General features: G+C 36.4%; 1 protein-coding gene across 1 annotated transcript in view; it reads right to left on the reverse strand.

Moving 5' to 3' along the window:
* Positions 1-19,981, reverse strand: part of LOC115214492 (probable 3',5'-cyclic phosphodiesterase pde-5) — a 287,952-nt gene that overhangs the window by 22,308 nt on the left and 245,663 nt on the right. Inside the window, exons 19-20 of the mRNA XM_036505003.1 lie at positions 13,365-13,520; positions 2,376-2,426 (exon numbers count right to left, since the gene is read on the reverse strand). Coding sequence (XP_036360896.1) covers positions 2,376-2,426; positions 13,365-13,520 — 207 coding nt within the window. The remainder of the gene's footprint in view (positions 1-2,375; positions 2,427-13,364; positions 13,521-19,981) is intronic.

The raw sequence follows: 19,981 nt of genomic DNA on the forward strand, positions 1-19,981 counted from the left end.
ACTCATGGGAACTGCCCATATCTTACGCAAAATACTTTCTATGTAATCTCAAGTTTTAAAACAAACATAATTTTCTTATGGTTTCTTAAACATTCTCTAGAGCAACAGTATGTACAAAACCAAATATATGGCACCCTAGGCATAATACCAACATGAACTTCTAAATTGTTGTCTCTTGAGGTCTCTGGGTGAGACTTGGAGCTAACTTGTTCAAATGTGATGCAAAAGTCAAACATAGAATAATAATAATAATAATAATAATAATAATAATAATAATATAATAATAATAATAATAATAATGATAATAATAACAATAATGATGATGATGACGACGACGATGATAATAATGATGACGATGATGATGATGGTGATGATGATGATGATGATCCTTGCTGTTAGAATTAACTTTACAAAAATGTGATGCACCCACAAGCATTTAAGAAACATGATGAAAAAGAAAGAATAAATAATTGGAAAATGAAATCACTGCATGGGCAATATCTCAGAGAAATCGAAGGAAAAGATAAGACCAACATTTGGAGATGGCTAAGAAAAAATGAAGTGAAAGGATGCACTGAGGCATTGATTTGCAGTGCCCAGGAACAAGCTCTGAGAACTAAATACAAGTTCCAAATAGATAAGAGCAGTGAATTGCCCCTCTGTAGGATGTGTGGCAGCAAAAATGACGCAATCTCACATATTGTGAGTGAGTGTAGCAAGCTGGCTCAAAAGCACTACAAAAAGAAGCATGACAACGTGGCTAAGTTTGTTCACTGGGGACTATGTGAAAAGAACAGCACAGAAATAGAACAAACATGAACCAGAAGGAGTCACTGAGAACAATGAATATAAGATACTGTGGGATTTTGCAATCCAGTGTGATTCCCTAATTGATGCTTGGAGATCAGACATTGTTGTGGTAGATAAAGAAAAAAGGGAAACCAAGTTATAGATATTGCAATACCTGGGGATGCATGCATAAGTGACAAAGAACTAGAAAAGATGAAAAGGCACAGGCTATTAAAAGACGAAATTGCAAGAATGTGGGCTATGAGGAGAGTGTCATCCCAGTAGTTGTAGGGACACTCAGTGCACTAACAAACCAAGTTTGAGAAATATGTCAGAGGAATCAGAATTGACACGAGAGCAGAGCAAGCCCCCAAAACTGCTCTGCTGGGGACAGCTAGGATTTTGAGATTGGTGCTTGGTTGTTGAATGTCTTCCATAATAATTAACATCCAATTACCAAAGCTTATAATGTGTGGAAAGAGACTCTGTGAGATCTCTGACATCAGGCTACTGTCATCTCTTCCAGAGTCAACCAGAGTAAACAAGACTGAGTGCTCTGAGAAGTAAAAAGACTAATCCTTTCTACTATAATCACAAAACCTGAAATTTGTGGGAAGGGGACGAGTCGATTACATCGACCCCAGTGTTTCACTGGTACTTAATTTATTGACCTCAAAAGGATGAAAGGCAAAGTCAATCTCAGCAGAATTTGAACTCAGAATGTAGCAACAAGCGAAATATTGCTAAGCATTTCCTCCAGCGTGCTAATGACTCTGCCAGCTCACCGCCTTTCAGAAGTAAAACATTAATAATAGGAATAATAATTATGTTATCCATTACAGGCAAAAGGCCTGAAATTTTGGGGAAGGGGCTAATCCTTACATTGACCCCAGTACTTAGCTGGTACTTATTTTATTGAACCTGAAAGGATAAAAGGCAAAGTCAACCTCATCAGAATCTGATGGATGAAATGCCACTAAGCATTTTGTCCAGAGTGCTAATGATTCTGCCAGCTTGTCACCTATTTAATAGTAGTAGTAGTAATAGTAGTAGTAGTAGTAGTAGTAGTAGTAGTAGTAGTAGTAGTAGTAGTAGTAGTAGTAGTAATGTTGTTGTTGTTGAGCAAGAAAGCAGCGCACTCCATCAAACTGATGCTGGGTTACAAATATATGAAACCCAATATACCTATCATGACTACCCATCTGATAAGGGTACACCAGGCACATGCATTATAGATGTTAGAATGCGATTTGTATGTTTGTACAGAATATTAATTAATTACATTGAAACAATATTGCATGAAATTAGTATAGTTGATTGACTCTGCTCTAATACATTATTTACAGTAACTTTATTCAATGGTTTTCATTGTAGAAGATGTAATTAAGTACCACTTTCTACCACTCTATGACCACCTCTAATGGAAATTATAGGTTAAAGGATTAATGTCTAAAATCACTCCAGAATATTTTTCTGTGTGGAGCTGTATGGCTAACAATATAAAACTCCATTATAACACAAAACTAGATTAATTTATTAAACATATAAAAACAAAGAAATTAAAAATAAGAGAAAAATACTTTAACCTCTTTATATTCTTCAGTGGTTAAATTACTAAAAATATTCTGCTTTTCATTCTGGAATTATAAGAATTATAAGGAAATATTAGAAAATGGGAAAGACGGGCATTTCATTTGCAATCATTTTATTTTTTGTTCAACACAGGAGAAACTATCAATGTTTTTGAATAAAACAAGTGTAATATGTAATTCTGATATCAAACTCACTGTTAGGGTCTATGTTAAGGCCATTGTTGTAAGTGTGATAATTATCAGCACAAGTTGTCACAAATATTCTGGCTCTTCTAAAAATGTTGTTTTTTGCTGTTTTAATGCAAAGCAACATATTTTATCTAGTCTTTTAATCGTTTCAGATTTTAAAAAAAGTTTATAATAGGGTTAGCAAGTTTGTTATTATTATTGCTAACAATTTCTGATCCACTACAAAATCTGACACAAGGTCAGAAATTTCTGGGGTGAGGTTAAGTCAATTATATCGACCCCAGTACTCAGCTGGTACTTATTTTATTGACCCTGAAAGGATGAAAAGCAATGTGAACCTCAGCAGACTAGCATCAGTTATATTACAAGAATGTTACAAATACAAGAAAGCCTTCAAAGTTAATGAACTGTTTTAATTAACATTTCAAAAGATTTACTTGGTGAGAGAATATACTACCAAGCAATGGCCAAGGTTATAATAGAAAATTTTTTAATACTGATAATAATAATAACTGTTTCTAATTTACAGACAAGACATGCAATCTTGAAGGGAGGGGAACAGTTGATTATACAAACTCAGTACTTGACTGGGATTTTATTTATTCAGCCAGAGAGGACTTGGATTCAAAACATAAAGTGTCCAAACAAATGCCACAAAACATTTTGTCTAATGCTTTAACAATTCTGACTATCCATCACTGATGATAATAATAATAATAGTAGTAGTAGTAGTAGTAGTAGTAATGCAGTACCAGGCAGTGGCTCTCATGGCAATATCCTAATGCAGTACCAGGCAGTGGCTCTCATGGCTGCTGATCTTAACTGATTGGAAGTGTTATCATGTACATTGTTTTGTCTTGGTATAAAAGATGGGCTACATCAAATATTCTGCTCAATACCACAGATTTGCTTGTCAGTTGTTTGACCTTAACCAATTGAGCATGTCCCTTAGTGGCTGATGATATGTGCATCTCTTATCACAAGCAGAAGTAGTGGGGGAACATCATAGCCATATGTTGAAAGGAATTCTTAGAGGTTTGGATAATTCACCTTTGGAAACAGGGGTGGTTCGTTCAACATCCTTAAACAGTCTTTATTCAGGGACCTTTTGAGCGGGATGGGCTACCTGACCAGAAGAAAATTCTAACTGGACCCCACCTGCAAGGTCATGTGCTGTTTATTTTGATTTGAGATCACCATGTCATGCACATATGGTTGTAATGCATGTGCCTGGCATGCACTGCTCTCTCACTCAATAATAATAATAATATCAAAATTAAAAGAAGAGTGCCATTGTTATCTAGTGAATGATATTTCGATATCTCATATGTCTTCAACAGGTTCAAAAAATAATTTTGTCAATCTACTTCATTTTGGTTAATATATAAAGGATTCAGGTAACTTCTCCAGAAGAGTCAAAATTTATATATATATCTTCTGGAGGAGTTACCTCAATCCTTTATATATTAACCAAAATGAAATAGATTGACAAAATTATTTTTTGAACCTGTTGAAGCCACACGAGATGTTGAAATATCGTTCACTAGATGACAATGGCACTTCCTTTCATTTTCACTCTATATCTTCTGGAGGAGTTACCTCAGTCCTTTATATATTAATAATTAATAATAATAAAACAATAACAAGAGTGCAACTGATACTCTTTATTAAAGACTGATACTCTTTATTAAAATGAAATGAAATGAATGAACAATATTTTGACACACTGAGACTTTAAAGTTTAAAATATAAAATTAAATGAAATTCAAAGATAGGAAATGCTGAAACATTCAAAATTAAACAGGAATAACTGTGTTTCTTTCCAAGTAAAACATCATCAATGTTCAGTCTTTCAAAAGGTAGCAGATGGAAGGAAAGAGAGAAAATATAAAGAAAGAAAAGAATTGGGGAAAAAAATTATTCAGTCAAAAAGTTTAGTGTAAGAATGGTGGAATTCACCTGCTATTTTATTAATTCATCCAGGCTGAGATATCAACAGTTCACAAATATATCTTTGATATCTTTTTTGTCTGGGAAGGAATACAGGATAGTTCAGTCAAATTTTTATATTTCTGTGACTTCTTCACAGAAGACTATGGCTTTAAGTCCAAAATAAAATTCACGTTGAGCTTTTCAGAAGGCTGAATAGTCACAGAATTATTTTGCAAACTCATGTCAACCCATATTTATCTCCACTGCTGCTCTGATCATCCATATCATACAGTCAAATCAAATCCGAAGTCCCAGTTTTTGAGGATAAGATGTATTTGCACAAACATTGGGGATTATTGGAAACATGCAAATGCTTTTGTGTGCCATTATGTAAAGTGTGGTTATAGCGAATCATGATTAAAGGAAATTGTGAATGACACAGCTGAAATTAGTAGTGACAATCAAACTTTCACATCTAATTTTAGCAGTCAGGAAAGAGCTTATGGCTGAATTCCTTTAGTGATTAGTTAATCACCAAAGTTTCGCTGGAATTTCAAAAGTGTTGCATTGACAGTTACCAACATATTTCAGAAAAATATCGTCATTTCTGACAAATATTTCCTCTTCCACCTATTGTAGCCTTTAGGCATAATAGAAATATTAGAGAAATATTGACCAGTACCTCTAATAAAAACTTCATTGGAGTTTCTGAATGCTGCACCCCTCCAAAACACCCATAAGAGAGGTAAGCCCTGTTCATTGTGCAATAACATGAGTCAGACCAATTCCATCAAGAGTTATAACAGAAATGTTATGATTAACACAGAGGGACCTGTAAGAATTCCCATTTGGTGTATGCAGCAGAATGCACCAAACACAAAATGATTTATGTTGGTTGCACAACAGAACGATGACAGAAAAGCTTTAATGGACATAGGTATGATGTCAGGCACATAACAGTGGTTCCATGGGACTTGCAGAGCATTTCACATCAAACGGGTGTAAAGAAGACCTGAAAAAACGTGCACATTCTCAAAATATGCCCTTGCTCCATTGCACTGTCAGTCCTCAAAACCCATGGGGATATGTGAACTGTTGATATCTCATCCTGGATGAATTAATAAAATAGCAGGTGAATTCCACCACTCTTACACTAAACTTTTTGACTGAATAATTTTTTTCCCCAATTCTTTTCTTTATATTTTCTTTCTTTCCTTCCTTCTGCTACCTTTTGTGAAATACCAAAGAAAGTGCTATTATTCTGGTTTAATTTTGAATGTTTCAGTGTTTCCTATCTTTGAATTTCATTTAATTTTACATTTTGAACTTGTAAAAAAACACAGTGTGTCGAAATACTGTTCATTCGCGCACTTCTTATTGTTCTTTTACCTTTGTGAAGAGTAACTACAATCTTGAAATATTAATAATAATAATAATAACAAGAGTGCTCAGACAGTGCAAACATCTGCCAAGGCAACACCAACGTTTTCTCAATGATTAGCCAGAGATGATTTTTAAAATGAGAATATCTGAAATAAACTCGACTGCTCTCACAAATGCGAATACTAAAAATGAACCCGACTGCACTAAAAAATTAAGTAAAGAAAATCAGGAAAAATAATCCAGAATCTTTGTCTGGTGCTAGAGTGATCCCAAAATCTAATCAGTGTGTGCCAGTCACAAGGCAAAACATCCCTGAAAGTTTCATCTGAATCCATTAAGTGGTTCTTGAGATATCTTGTCCACGGACAAACAAGCAAACAAACACAACTGAAAACTATACCTCCGCCTTCACTAAAGCATAGGTAATAATAAAGAACAAAGAATAAGGGGAAAAGTGATAGTAGGGAATTTCATTCAGTGAGCCTTAGGCAATTACTATTCAAAAGAAACTTCAACACACATCCAGGGGTGGTGTTTTGTCAAAAAGTAAATGCTGTAAAGACTGACCCATCTCTTTATGTCACTTCCCAAACAAATAACAAAACCAAAAAAGAGTGATAGACAGAAAACTATGAATACAATGAAGTGATTTACACACACTACAATGCAACACTCCTCTAAAAACATACAAGAATAAACATAAAGCAAATGTACAATAAAATGAACAACCCCAACATGTGCCATAGAAGCCCAATACCCAATGGAAGAACACAGCCTACACTGCACAAACAACACACAATACAAACACTAATACAGCAGAAGACTCAAACCAATGCCCTTAGCAAAATATATTGATGCAATATAATATTCCCCAAATGGGGTGGGGGGTATGTAGCACACACCTCACCAGCATGAAAGTGCAGCAAGTGATGCAATGGAAAGTCACTTGAAACTACCAGATGTTGAATAATAATAATGATAATAATAGTGGTGATGATGATAGTAATGAACATTACTTCACCTCAGTTTATGAGAGATAAGAGTTTACCTACAAACTCTGGCGGTTACAGAGAAAACGAGGCTGGACCCCTTGCTTAGCAGTGGTTCAGAAAAGATGCAAACTGAACACAGCTGTTATCTTAATACAGCATCAGCAGATAATAGAGCAAGGAGGAGGAAGTGAACCAGTGAATAAAATAGGATAGTGATGCAGTGCTACTTAGAAAGTGAACCTAAAAGAAGGGGCTATTGAAAACCAATGTTAACACTTTGGTTAAAGAAGGGTATGTTTCAAGCGACTGAGCAGAGATTAGTAGATCAAGCTAATACTACTAGGGGAAGAAAGTGAATGACAAAATTGGAGGTAGAAGAGATCACAAGAGAACTGGAAAAGAAAGACCAGGCAGTAGAAAAGACAAACAACTGCATAAGAGATACAGCTCAAACCAAAGAAGAACCTAAAGGAAAAAAATAATAGTGCTACCAGTAAGGAAGGGACAACTGGCATCATTGACTTAAGGGATTTAAGTGAGGAAGATCAGAAGATTTTAGATGAGTTGTAGGAAGTAATGAATAAAGAAGTAAGAAAAAGATTTCCTGTATTGAAAGGAACCAACAGAAGGAAATTGCTAGAAATGACTAGGAAAGTAGATTCTGTCATCAGTAGGATAGATAGGAAAAATATAGGAGGCACTAACTTATTGATCTATGCAGGAGGTGTAGTAGTCACTAGAAGATTATATATCTCACAGGGAAAGATTAGAAAAGAGCAAATGAGGAAAAGGAGACTACAAAATAAAGTGAAGACTTTAAGAAAAGATCTGAGTAAATTGAACAAGTTAGGAAATACAAGATGCAAATCTTCTCTTGAGAAAAAATACTTAGTCAAAGAGAAAGGATTTGGGACATTAATAGAAGAGTTGAAACAGTGTATCATAGCATTAGCAAATAAGCTCTCTAGATATCAGAAAAGAATAGATCAGTATCAACAGAATAGATTATTTGAGACACACCAGAGGAGATTTTATAACCAAATAATGGAGAATGAAATACTGAAGATGAGAAACCTATTGCAGAAAAATCTAGAAAGATCTGGAGTAATATCTGGGATAAGCCAGTCAATCATAATGGAGATGCAGTATGTTTAAAGAAAGTGAGGAAAGAAGTAGTGAGTGAGAAGCAGCCAGATCTAAGACTAACTAGTGCATTAATAAGTAAAGTGTTAGGAATAATGCCAAATTAGAAGGGCCAGGACCAGATTTAGTTCAAAGGTACTGGCTAATGAAATTTAGTAGTTTACACAGGAGGTTGTGGAAACAACTTCAAGATTGCCTTGATGTTTTAGAAGACCACAAGTTTAATAATATTGTAGGAATGATTCTTCCAAACTTAACCACTAGATATTCAGTCAAACACCATAGTTTCATGTAATTGGTCTATAAACTGACTAATCAGCATAAGGCTGTGGCATAAGATGGTTTTCTTGAATGTTCTTGTTTCCTATAAAAAAACTGCTTTGGCACTCAATTAATTGCAAATTATTGAAGGTGGCTGGCTGACCTAAGCCTCCATTCTTGCCAGACAAACAGCTAAGGGACCTCCATCACCACAGAGATTTGCACAGATGACTTTGTATATTTTTTGGACTGACCACATTTTGCCACATAGATAGCTTTCTATAATTTCAGAGCAGTTTCCCAGTAAGAAATTATTTATATAGTTCAAATATATATAGCCAACACCAAATATCTTTATGTCTGGCAATAAATATTCAGTTAAATATTCACGAGAAGCTTTCCAATACAACAAAGACTTCCCCAGTGTGTTTACAGGCCTAGGGAAATTGAGGCATGTATACAAAATTCACTTGGATGAAAAAGCTCAACCTTTCTCAATCGCCGCCCCCCAGACGACTACCACTTCCCATGGCGAAGAAAGTCCAGCAAGATTTAAAGCGATTGAAAAAAGAGAAAATTATCCGTCCAGTGAAGTCCCTGACAGACTAGTGTGTTCCCATTGTAGCAGTCCTGAAAAATGATGTAAGTCAGACTTTTGTGTCGACTACACTAAATTAAATGAAAGTGTGAAAAGGGAAAATTTTCCACTTCCTTCAACTGATCAACTTCTTGCTGAACTTGAAGGTGTTTACGAAATTTGACTGTAACAGTGGTTTCCACCAAATAGTTCTGCATGAAGATTCACAGGAACTTACCACTTTCATCACACTGTATGGATGATCCTGTTATTTATGGTTACCTTTCGGAATAAGCTCCAGACCAGAAATTTTCCACAGAGAAATATCACACATTATGTCAGGAATACCAGGGTTCATTTGTGACATAGATGATGTTCTGGTCAGTGGAAAAACACAAGAGCACGAACAGAGGGTACAAAAGGTACTACAAAGAATGAAAGCAGCAGGTGTAACACTAAATGAAAAGTGTTTATTCTCTGCTAGTGAGGTGAAATTTCTGGGTCATATAATATCCAAAGAAGGAATCTGAGTAAAAGTAATAAAGGAACTGACAAGACCACAAAATGTATCTGAGCTAAGAAGGTTGCTCAGTATGGTAAATCATGTTGGCAAATTCACTGAGAATTTAGCAGACAACTAAACCACTCCAGGATCTACTAAAAAAAGAAACCACTTGGATATGGGACCAGCCTCAAGAATCAGCATTTGAGACTCTGAATGAAAAACTGAGCTCTGCACCAGTACTGATACATAATAGTGCTGACAAGCCAACAAAGGTCTCAGCAGATGCATCGTCTTTTGGCTTGGGTGGAGTGCTTCTTCAGAAGGAAGGTGATAGCTGGAGACCTATATTCTATGCATTGAGATCTTTCACTGAGACAGAGCAGAGATATGCACAGATTGAGAAGGAAGCATTAGCAGTCATGTGGTGTTGTGAGAAGTTTGCTGACTTCTAGATAGGACTACCAAAGTTCTTGATAGAAACAGATCACAAGCCTCTATTACCACTGCTAAAGACTAAATGTCTCGGTGGGTTGACTCCAAGAATTCAGCATTTTTGCATGTGCCTAATGAGATTCACCTACGAGATCATACACACTGCAGGGAAAAACCTCATTACAGCATACATCGTATCCAGGGCTCCTGGCAGCATACCAATGAAACAAGAGTTCCAGCAGAAGACAGAGACAGACATGTTCGTCTGTTCTATCATAGAGAACATCTCCGTGAGTGACAAACGACCGGAGGAAACCAGGCAGAAACAATGCACTAATAAAATCTGTGGTCAAGTTATCAACTTTTCCCACTGGCCTGAAGCAGCCACACGAGATCCGGAACTGAGACCCTACTGGTTTGTACAGCAGTACCTAACAGTTTATTAAGGACTCTTACTGTATCAGAGCCAACTCATCATCTCTGCTGACATCCAAAAAGACATCTTGGATCATCTACACGAAGGACACTAAGGTTTCATCAAATGCTGAGCACTGGCACAGGACAATGTTTGGTGACCAGGCCTTTCGAAGCAAATTGCTGAGAAGATAGGAGGGTGTAGTATCTGTGAGAAGGAAAAGAAATATCTACCAGAACCACTACGACATACCAAGTTACCTGACTATCCATAGCAGAAGGTAGGAATGGACTTATTCAAATTGAAAGGACACAGATATTTATTAGTCATTGATTACTATTCTAGATGGATAGAGATATCTCATCTACAGACAACAATATCAGGCAGTATCATTGACAACTGCAAATCAATATTTGCTAGATATGGTATCAAATGTTTTTGGCTTTTTACACCTCACTGGTAGTCCCCATTATCCACAAGGAAACGGAGAGGCTGGACGTGTGGTCCAAACAGTTAAAAACCTTCTAAAACAAAAAGCAAGTGATCTATATATCGCAATGCTTAATTATTGCAGTACTCCACTACAACATGGCAAGAGTCCTTCAGAGTTGTTGATGAATAGGAAACTCAGGACTCACATTCCAACAACTTTTTATAAAACTGTATCCTGCCAAGAAAATGCTGAGCAGCACAAGAATGCAGACTCTCGGCTCAAATTGAAACAAAAAGTCGATTTTGACAAACGTCACCGACCTAGAGAGGACAGCCAATTTGGATGAAGACACCTAAAACCAGTCCAGCCAAAGTGGTGAAAACTCTATTACCAAGGTCAGTACTTGTTGAGGCAGATTCAGGACTACTTCATCAAAATAGAAGCCATCTTTGCAAGAGAAGTGAGAAAACCAAGTTTCCTCAAGTAGCTACCCCAACAGAATTGTCCACCTTACCAACCATACCCAGATACATTCCTGAGTACAGCTGTGATAATTCAACAGGACATCTCACCAAACAAGTTGACCAACCTGAGACCCAGTTCACTGCGCACAGGGATGTCCCACCTTCCAGCTCAGGAAATCCCAAGCCAGTAGTGTACACCAGGAGTGGTCGGAGAATTCGACTACCAAAGAAACTGTCATTATGAATTCATAACCTGCAAGAGGTGGGTGTTATCTCCCTTTCATTGGTCACCTACCATAACGGAAACTCTCTAGTTTAAAAACAACACATTTGGGTCCTCTATAATGAGAAGCCATTACTGTGTATGCTTTGCTAATAAATGAACATGTCTTATCTCATGCTGCTTTGTCTTTCTATTTATCAACCAATATCATCAAGCTCCATTATACAACAAAAGCAATTGTTAGAACAATTAAAGGAAGCAAGGAAAAAATCAAAACTAATATAGTTGCTGAGTCTTCAATAACTTTAAAACACACATGATACATAATAACATTATGGAAACAATGGGAAACTCTATTATTTTGGAAACAATATAAAACCCAATATTACAACAGTACATACACACTCATTTGCTCTCATAATGGATTCTGTAACAGAATTACAAAAGAAATTCCTGGTATGGAAGCAAAACCTGGAATTGAAGAACCTTATGGATAACTTAGCAAAGACTAAAGTTTTTAGTAAGCAAGAAAACAGACAGAACCCTACCTGCTTCAAGTAAATACTCCTATCTAATATATAGGAAACGTGTAGGCAGGAATTCCATACAGTGTACCCAATGCAAGCTATGGACACACAAGAGGTGCAGTGAATAATAGGAGGGTTATCAGAGAAAGTAGTGTTTCTATGTGAAAGATGCACATGAACCATAAAAACGACAGATACACAGGAAATTGATTTTCTCAAATACTCCAGAGGCTCTTTAAAGGTAGTGGATAATTTCTGCTACGTAGGAGACCTAATTAGTAAAGTGGGGGATGTACAGAAAGAGTAATCACTAGAATAAGAATAGGATGCAGACAATTCAGAGAGCTTTTATGTTTGTTGGCAACCAAATGTCTCTCCAAATGAAAGGAAGATTGTATGATGCATATATACAAACAGCAGAGGACAAGCAAAGGCTAGAGAGGAATAAAGCTAGTATATGTTCTGCTGGATGTGCAATGCACATGTACATGTGCAACAGAGTGCTAGTGTATTGAGAGGAAAGTTAGGCGTAAGAGGAATTAGGAGTAGTGTGCAAGAGAGAAGACTGGACTGGTTTGGTCATATGATATTGATGAATGTAGACAGTGGCATAGAGAAGTGGATGGAGCTTGTGGAAGAGGGAGATCCAAGTACTAAAGTCTGATCTCAGGACACTGAGCTTTACAAAGGAGGTGACAAAGGACCATGATATCTGGCACCATGCCGTTCTCAAGAAGACTTTTCTGCTACAGAAAAGTTGTTAATGCTCCCTCCTTGTTGAAAGGGATTTTGCTTTGCAAGAGCTTTGTGCCATGTAAAAAGAACCAATGCTGGTGCCATGAAGAATTATCTGCATTGGTCCATGTAAAAAGTACTGTGCCAATTCCACATAAAAGTAACCATGCCAGACCATGTAAAAAGCAAGCAACCATGCCAGGCCAAGTAACAAGCTCCCATGCTAGGCTACATAGAGGACATCCATGGTGGTACCATATAAAAAAGGACTTGTGCCAGTGCCATGTAAAAAGCACACAGAACAATCTGTAAAGTGGTTGGTATTAGGAAGGGCATCCATCTATAGAAACCAAGCCAAATCATACTGGAACCTGGCCCAGCTCTGGTCAAACCATCCAATTTATGCCAACATGGAAAACAAACGTTAAATGAAGATGATGATGATGATGATGATGATATATATAATCACACACAATAGTTGTATTTATTAGCCCTATTTCAATAAATAATTGTTATAAATTTGTTGTGTTTTTTAACATCCTTTGCTTTACATTAAGAACACATCTTTTGCCGTATATTCTCACTCACAATTAAAAATAAATACGGTTGGCAAGAAAACATTCAGTAAAACTTTTGCAAAACTTTTGTACAAAGAAATGAAAGTGTTATCACAATGACTAAAAAAAAATAAAAGTTGCACTCCCAAAGACAACATAAGTCACATAAAAAGCTGAATAGAAACTGGAATGTGATGACAGTTATGAATACAAACCTGCAAGATGGTAACGGTCTGATTAAAGTGGTGATGTTCCATTGTTGAAGTTGTATAAAGGGCTGCTAGTGGAGATTCAGACAATTTCATGAATTGATTAGTTTTACCACGATGATCAAGATCATGGCACAAGCAGGCAATGAATAGTGCAATACTCTGTCAAAGAATCAAAAATATTAAACTATTACACACATGCTTGCATGCATGCATATATATATATATATATATATATATATATATATATCATAATAATAATAATAATAATAATAATAATAATAATAATAATAATAATAATTTATGAAGTAGACAGAATTAAAAACTTAATAAAACAGGATATGAATGGTGTAACAGACAGGTAGATACAAGACAACAACTGAAGTGGTCAATGAATGAACAATAAACAACTCTAACTAAAACAAAACATGGTTTAGCAAAATAGGATGACATTATGCAAGTGACAAGTAATGACAGAATTATTACTGACCTGGTCAGGGAAAACAGTATACAGAGAAATATCAACAAAGCTGACCAATGAAAAAAAAAGAACAAATGAATTGGCAAATAAAACAACACCAACTGCAGAAAAGGTTTCAATGTGAGGAATTTTCCAATGACAACAGCTATAGACATGTGCACACACATACATGATATTACTGGAAGTTGAAACCTCATAAGTCATTAGTCTAAACTTCTCATTTCCAAATTTGGGACGATAAATTTTTATCTGAAGTTCATAAAGGAGAAACTCAGAGACACCATTTCTGCAGTTTCAGCTTCCAATAAAATAAAATACAACACTCCATTTTCATTAGTCAGTACACTCTTCCCTTTCTTTCATATTTATTTTTTTATATCCATATTGATACACACACACACACACATCAATATTTATAATACACTACATGTCTTTTTATATATGCTTTTTTGGGGGAGTAATACATTAGTGTTTGAAGTTGTTGAATTTGTTCTACTTTGTAAGATTTACTTTTTAAATCATTTGACATGACCTGGAGTCATTCTCTTTATTTTTGCATGTGTCAGCATTTCTACTTTTTTGCTGTAACAGCGACTCTGCTTAGGTGTTCCATTTGCTTTTCGTATTTAAAAGTTCATTCTGCATTCTTAATATTTAACTAATCTTTTCTTACATATAATAAATGCAATGTGTTTCACATCAGTCAGGTTAGTTGGGAGAAACTAAAACAACAGAGTGGGAGTGAGTGATGGTCAGAGATGCTAAATGCAGATGAACTGTAATTAGATGTTTTGCTGCGTTTCATTTTAATCAAAGTGAATATATATATATATATATTCATGGGGAAGGCTAGTTTATGGGATTACTGTGGGTTTCCCATCCATAAAGGGTTTAATTTTTATGGCATATTATCAGACTCCAAAACCTGTTGGCCAAAGACCTAAGGTCTTAGACCAACAGGTTTTGGGATCTGACAATATTCCATAAAACTAAACCCTTTATGGATGGGAAACCCACAGTAATCCCATAAACCAGCCTTCCTCATGAAAATATAAACTGCTCTACATCTTAGAGTGTGCTTCTTCACCGGATATATATATATACTAGCATTAAAGACCCGTCGTTGCCGGGTCATAGTGCTAGTGCATGTATATATGTGTATATATATATGTACATATTACATGTACATCTATATATATACATCTACACATAAAATACAAAATACAAAGTTATATCTTGATATCGCTAGTGATAACAATACTCAAAATATATAACAGACTGCAATTGTTAGCCCGTCTCTTGTAATTTCGATTAATTGTATCTTGTCCTCCCTCTTGTATAGAAGTGTGGCTACAATCTAGCCTACCTCTACTTCGGGAAGGGGTGGGGGGCATTAAAAATTTTTTTCCAGGACGTCCTACGTCCCAGATATAAAGGTAAAAATAAAATATTTCCACTTTGCAAGTTCAAGTCAAGTACTCCCTTGCACGCTCCGTTGATTTGAACCTTGCTTCTATTGTGGCGAATTTACCACCTCTGATTAGATACCTTTCATAGTCACACCAAGACACTTTTCGAAGGTGCTTTCCTCCATGTGTTCAAATCTTCTTATTTCTCTAGATTGTATACTTTATAGACAATAATCTTTTCTTTAATTTAATTTTTTATTATCCATCTGGACTATTCCATTTCTGCACACTAATTTTATTTTTAATTTATTCCCATTCATGTGAAACCACTTCAAATCATTGATGCAATTTTATACCAATTGCTATTTGAATGGAATTGGTTGTGTAGTTCTCAAGTTTTAGGGAAACACACAGACAGACAGACAGACACACATTCTCAGAGTGACCAGTCCGTCAGGCATCCATTTGACACCGCTGGTCACAGCACGCTGTCCCCTCCTCTCTGGATCACGCCTTTCTCATCCACGTGATCCCAATCGTCCTCCTGAAATCATAACTCCACCATCGTGGAGGCCTTCCGGGTGGTCGTTTCTGCTTGCGTGGGTACCACTCGACAACTGCGCAGGTCCACCGATTATCGGTGAGCCGGGCGACGTGTCCAGCCCATCTAAACTTGCTGCGTGTATACTCTGCGATGACATCTGTGGAAACCCACAGTAATCCATAAACCAGCCTTCCTCATGAAAATATAAACTGCTCTACATCTTAGAGTGTGCTTCTTCACCGGATATATATATATACTAGCATTAAAGACCCGTCGTTGCCGGGTCATAGTGCTAGTGCATGTATATATGTGTATATATATATGTACATATTACATGTACATCTATATATATACATCTACACATAAAATACAAAATACAAAGTTATATCTTGATATCGCTAGTGATAACAATACTCAAAATATATAACAGACTGCAATTGTTAGCCCGTCTCTTGTAATTTCGATTAATTGTATCTTGTCCTCCCTCTTGTATAGAAGTGTGGCTACAATCTAGCCTACCTCTACTTCGGGAAGGGGTGGGGGGCATTAAAAATTTTTTTCCAGGACGTCCTACGTCCCAGATATAAAGGTAAAAATAAAATATTTCCACTTTGCAAGTTCAAGTCAAGTACTCCCTTGCACGCTCCGTTGATTTGAACCTTGCTTCTATTGTGGCGAATTTACCACCTCTGATTAGATACCTTTCATAGTCACACCAAGACACTTTTCGAAGGTGCTTTCCTCCATGTGTTCAAATCTTCTTATTTCTCTAGATTGTATACTTTATAGACAATAATCTTTTCTTTAATTTAATTTTTTATTATCCATCTGGACTATTCCATTTCTGCACACTAATTTTATTTTTAATTTATTCCCATTCATGTGAAACCACTTCAAATCATTGATGCAATTTTATACCAATTGCTATTTGAATGGAATTGGTTGTGTAGTTCTCAAGTTTTAGGGAAACACACAGACAGACAGACAGACACACATTCTCAGAGTGACCAGTCCGTCAGGCATCCATTTGACACCGCTGGTCACAGCACGCTGTCCCCTCCTCTCTGGATCACGCCTTTCTCATCCACGTGATCCCAATCGTCCTCCTGAAATCATAACTCCACCATCGTGGAGGCCTTCCGGGTGGTCGTTTCTGCTTGCGTGGGTACCACTCGACAACTGCGCAGGTCCACCGATTATCGGTGAGCCGGGCGACGTGTCCAGCCCATCTAAACTTGCTGCGTGTATACTCTGCGATGACATCTGTGGAAACCCACAGTAATCCCATAAACTAGCCTTCCCCATGAATATATACATATATATATATATATATATATATATATATATATTCTTTCATTTTAGTATATTTTTTCATGCTTGCTCTTCCTGAAACTGACCCTTATTTCTTTTTCCAAGCAAAGAACATATACATGCACACTCATGCATAAATGCATGTATAAATATGCATATGCATGAGTGTATGTGTGTGTGTGTGTGTGTGTGCGCACGCGTGTGTATGGCTGTGTGGTAAGAAGTTTGTTTTCCAACCACATGGTTCTGGGTTCAGTCCCTGTAACTTAGTAGCTTGGCAAAAAGAAACCATTAGAATAGGTAACAGGCTTAAAATTAAACTATTTCTCTAACTCCAACAGAATTACAGTCTTTTAGTGACATTAAAGAAAAATTAACTAGAATTACTCTACTAACCAGATGCAACTCTGTCATTGATGATAGATGCATCTGAAATTGGAATCGGTGGAGTACTGTAATGGTTTATCCAAAATTCCTGACAACTTCTTTCTCATTTTTTTGGAAACATTTTAAGTTAGCTGAAATAAGATATTGTACATTTGGATAAAAGTATTGGCAATACATTTGAAGAACATTTGCCATTTATACGATCATAAAATATTAATCCAAAATGGATAAATACACCCCAAGAGACATCAGACACCTTGCTTATATTTCACAGTTTACTGTGGATATTCATCATATCAAGGGTAGTGAAAATTTTGCAACAGATACATTATTTTTCTATTCTTTTACTTGTTTCAGTCATGTTGGGATACTGCCTTGAAGAATTTCAATAAAATGAATCAACACCAGTACTTATTTTTATTTTTTATCATTCTATCAGTCTCTTTTGCCAAATCAATAAGTTATAGAAATTTAAACATACCAGCACCAGTTGTCAAACAGTAGTGAAGGACAAACACAAACTCAAAGACACACAGAGTCTCACACACACACACACACACACACACACCACACACACACACACACACACACACATGCATGTGACAGGTTTACTTTCAATTTCCATCTTTCAAATCCACTCACAAGGCTTTGGTCACTCTGAGGTTACAGTAGAAAATTCTCAACCAAGTGCCATGCAGTGAGATTAAACCTGGAATTATGTTGTTGAGAGCTTTGTATTCTGCTGATACTAGAAATTTGGAAAGAATTGCTACAGTTAAGAAAGGCAATGGAGAATTATTGCAACTCCAAAATTCAGTCATCTTCTCTAGATTTTCATCTCTTACCTCAACAATCTAGAGTTTCACTTATGGAATGATGTTTCAACTGGATCTTCTAGACCTTATGTCCTGGAAAACCATAGATAAATGGTCTTTCAGTTCTTCATGATTTATCTCATTCTGGTATTTTAGCAACAGAGAAATTAGTTTCAGCCAATTTTGTATGGCCAAATATGTAGAGTACATATTTGTAATTGAATACAACATTGTATTTCCTGCCAAAAACCCAAAGTTCACTGCCACATCAAGGTTCCACATGGTACATTTGCCACTCCTGGTGCTCATTTTAAACATATCCGCATAGATATTGTGGGTCCTCTACTACCAGTACAATATAAAATGTATCCCTCAGCTTGTATAGACAATTATTCCAGATATCCTGAAGCCATACCAATTAAAGATATTTCATCCCTTAGAAGTTTCAAAGACTCCGATGGCCTAATGGATTTCATGTTTATGTGTACCTTTGACAACAATCAACAGGGGTCGTCAATTCGAATCCAGTCTTTTCCTTGACTTATCTAATCTATTAGATACACAAAGAATTTCTACTACAGCTTGTTACCCCATGTCTAACAGAATGATAGAAACTTAAAGCAGCTTTATGAGTATATACAGATTTGGGGAGTTGGTTAGAAGCCCTGTTTACTAGGTTTATGCACCACTATTAACAAAGACCTAGGTTACTCCCCAAATTAATTACTGAATGGTTCACTTATGCTGCCTGGTCAGATGGTAGTTGCAACAGCTAATCAACAGCATAATCTTACAAACAATATTCATTATGGTGAAGTTACATGGCAGAGTTACCATTTTTCTTCCATATGAACACAAATATCTGGACTCAAGTCTTCATGTGCAACAATGTAGTTAAGCATCCTTAGCACTCTGTTTATTCTAGACTGTACTGTGTACTAAAAGCTAGACCAAATTATACGGTCTTAGATATTCAGTAGAGACAGGAGATTGTCAGTGCTGATCCACTTAAGCAGGCTTTTGTTGAGTCCATTCACCCACCACAACAACCTTATTCCTCATCTGCCACTCACAAACAAATCTACATAAGAAAATAGCACGTTATCCAATGATATCACACCTCATACAGACAGGGTAACCAAAAGTGGAAGAAGAGTCCATTGGCCAACAAAATACATTTGGACTTACTTCTGTTAACTAAAACAAACCCCATTTTTTTTACAGTTGTTTAAAAAACAGTAAAACTACAGAACTGTTTGCATAGCTTTGAACTTATCATTGTTACATGAACATTATCTCAGCATTTATTCTGTGTTCAATGCATATTTTGGTTGTTCTTTTGCTTTTGTTTTGCACTTGTGTTTCTAAAGTAACTTCTGTTTTATTATTTCATTCTGTTTTGCTCTAACTATAAAGAACTGAGGTAGACTACTTGAAGTGGGGGATGCCAATGAATATCTTGCTCACCATCTGTTGCATGTTCCACTTTACGCTTCCACCTAAACCACCTCCTCCATGACTTTCTTGCTCGCACTGAACAACATAAATTCCACTCACTCTTTCACCTTGTCCCACCCAGTGCCACTACAGCCACTCCTCCCTCTCCAATCCACTCCTCTCCAATCCACTCCTCTCCAATCCACTCCTCTCCAATCCACTCCTCTCTCATCCTCATT

The sequence above is a fragment of the Octopus sinensis genome, linkage group LG7 (genome assembly GCF_006345805.1).
Source record: "Octopus sinensis linkage group LG7, ASM634580v1, whole genome shotgun sequence".
Taxonomy (NCBI): Eukaryota; Metazoa; Mollusca; class Cephalopoda; order Octopoda; family Octopodidae; genus Octopus; species Octopus sinensis.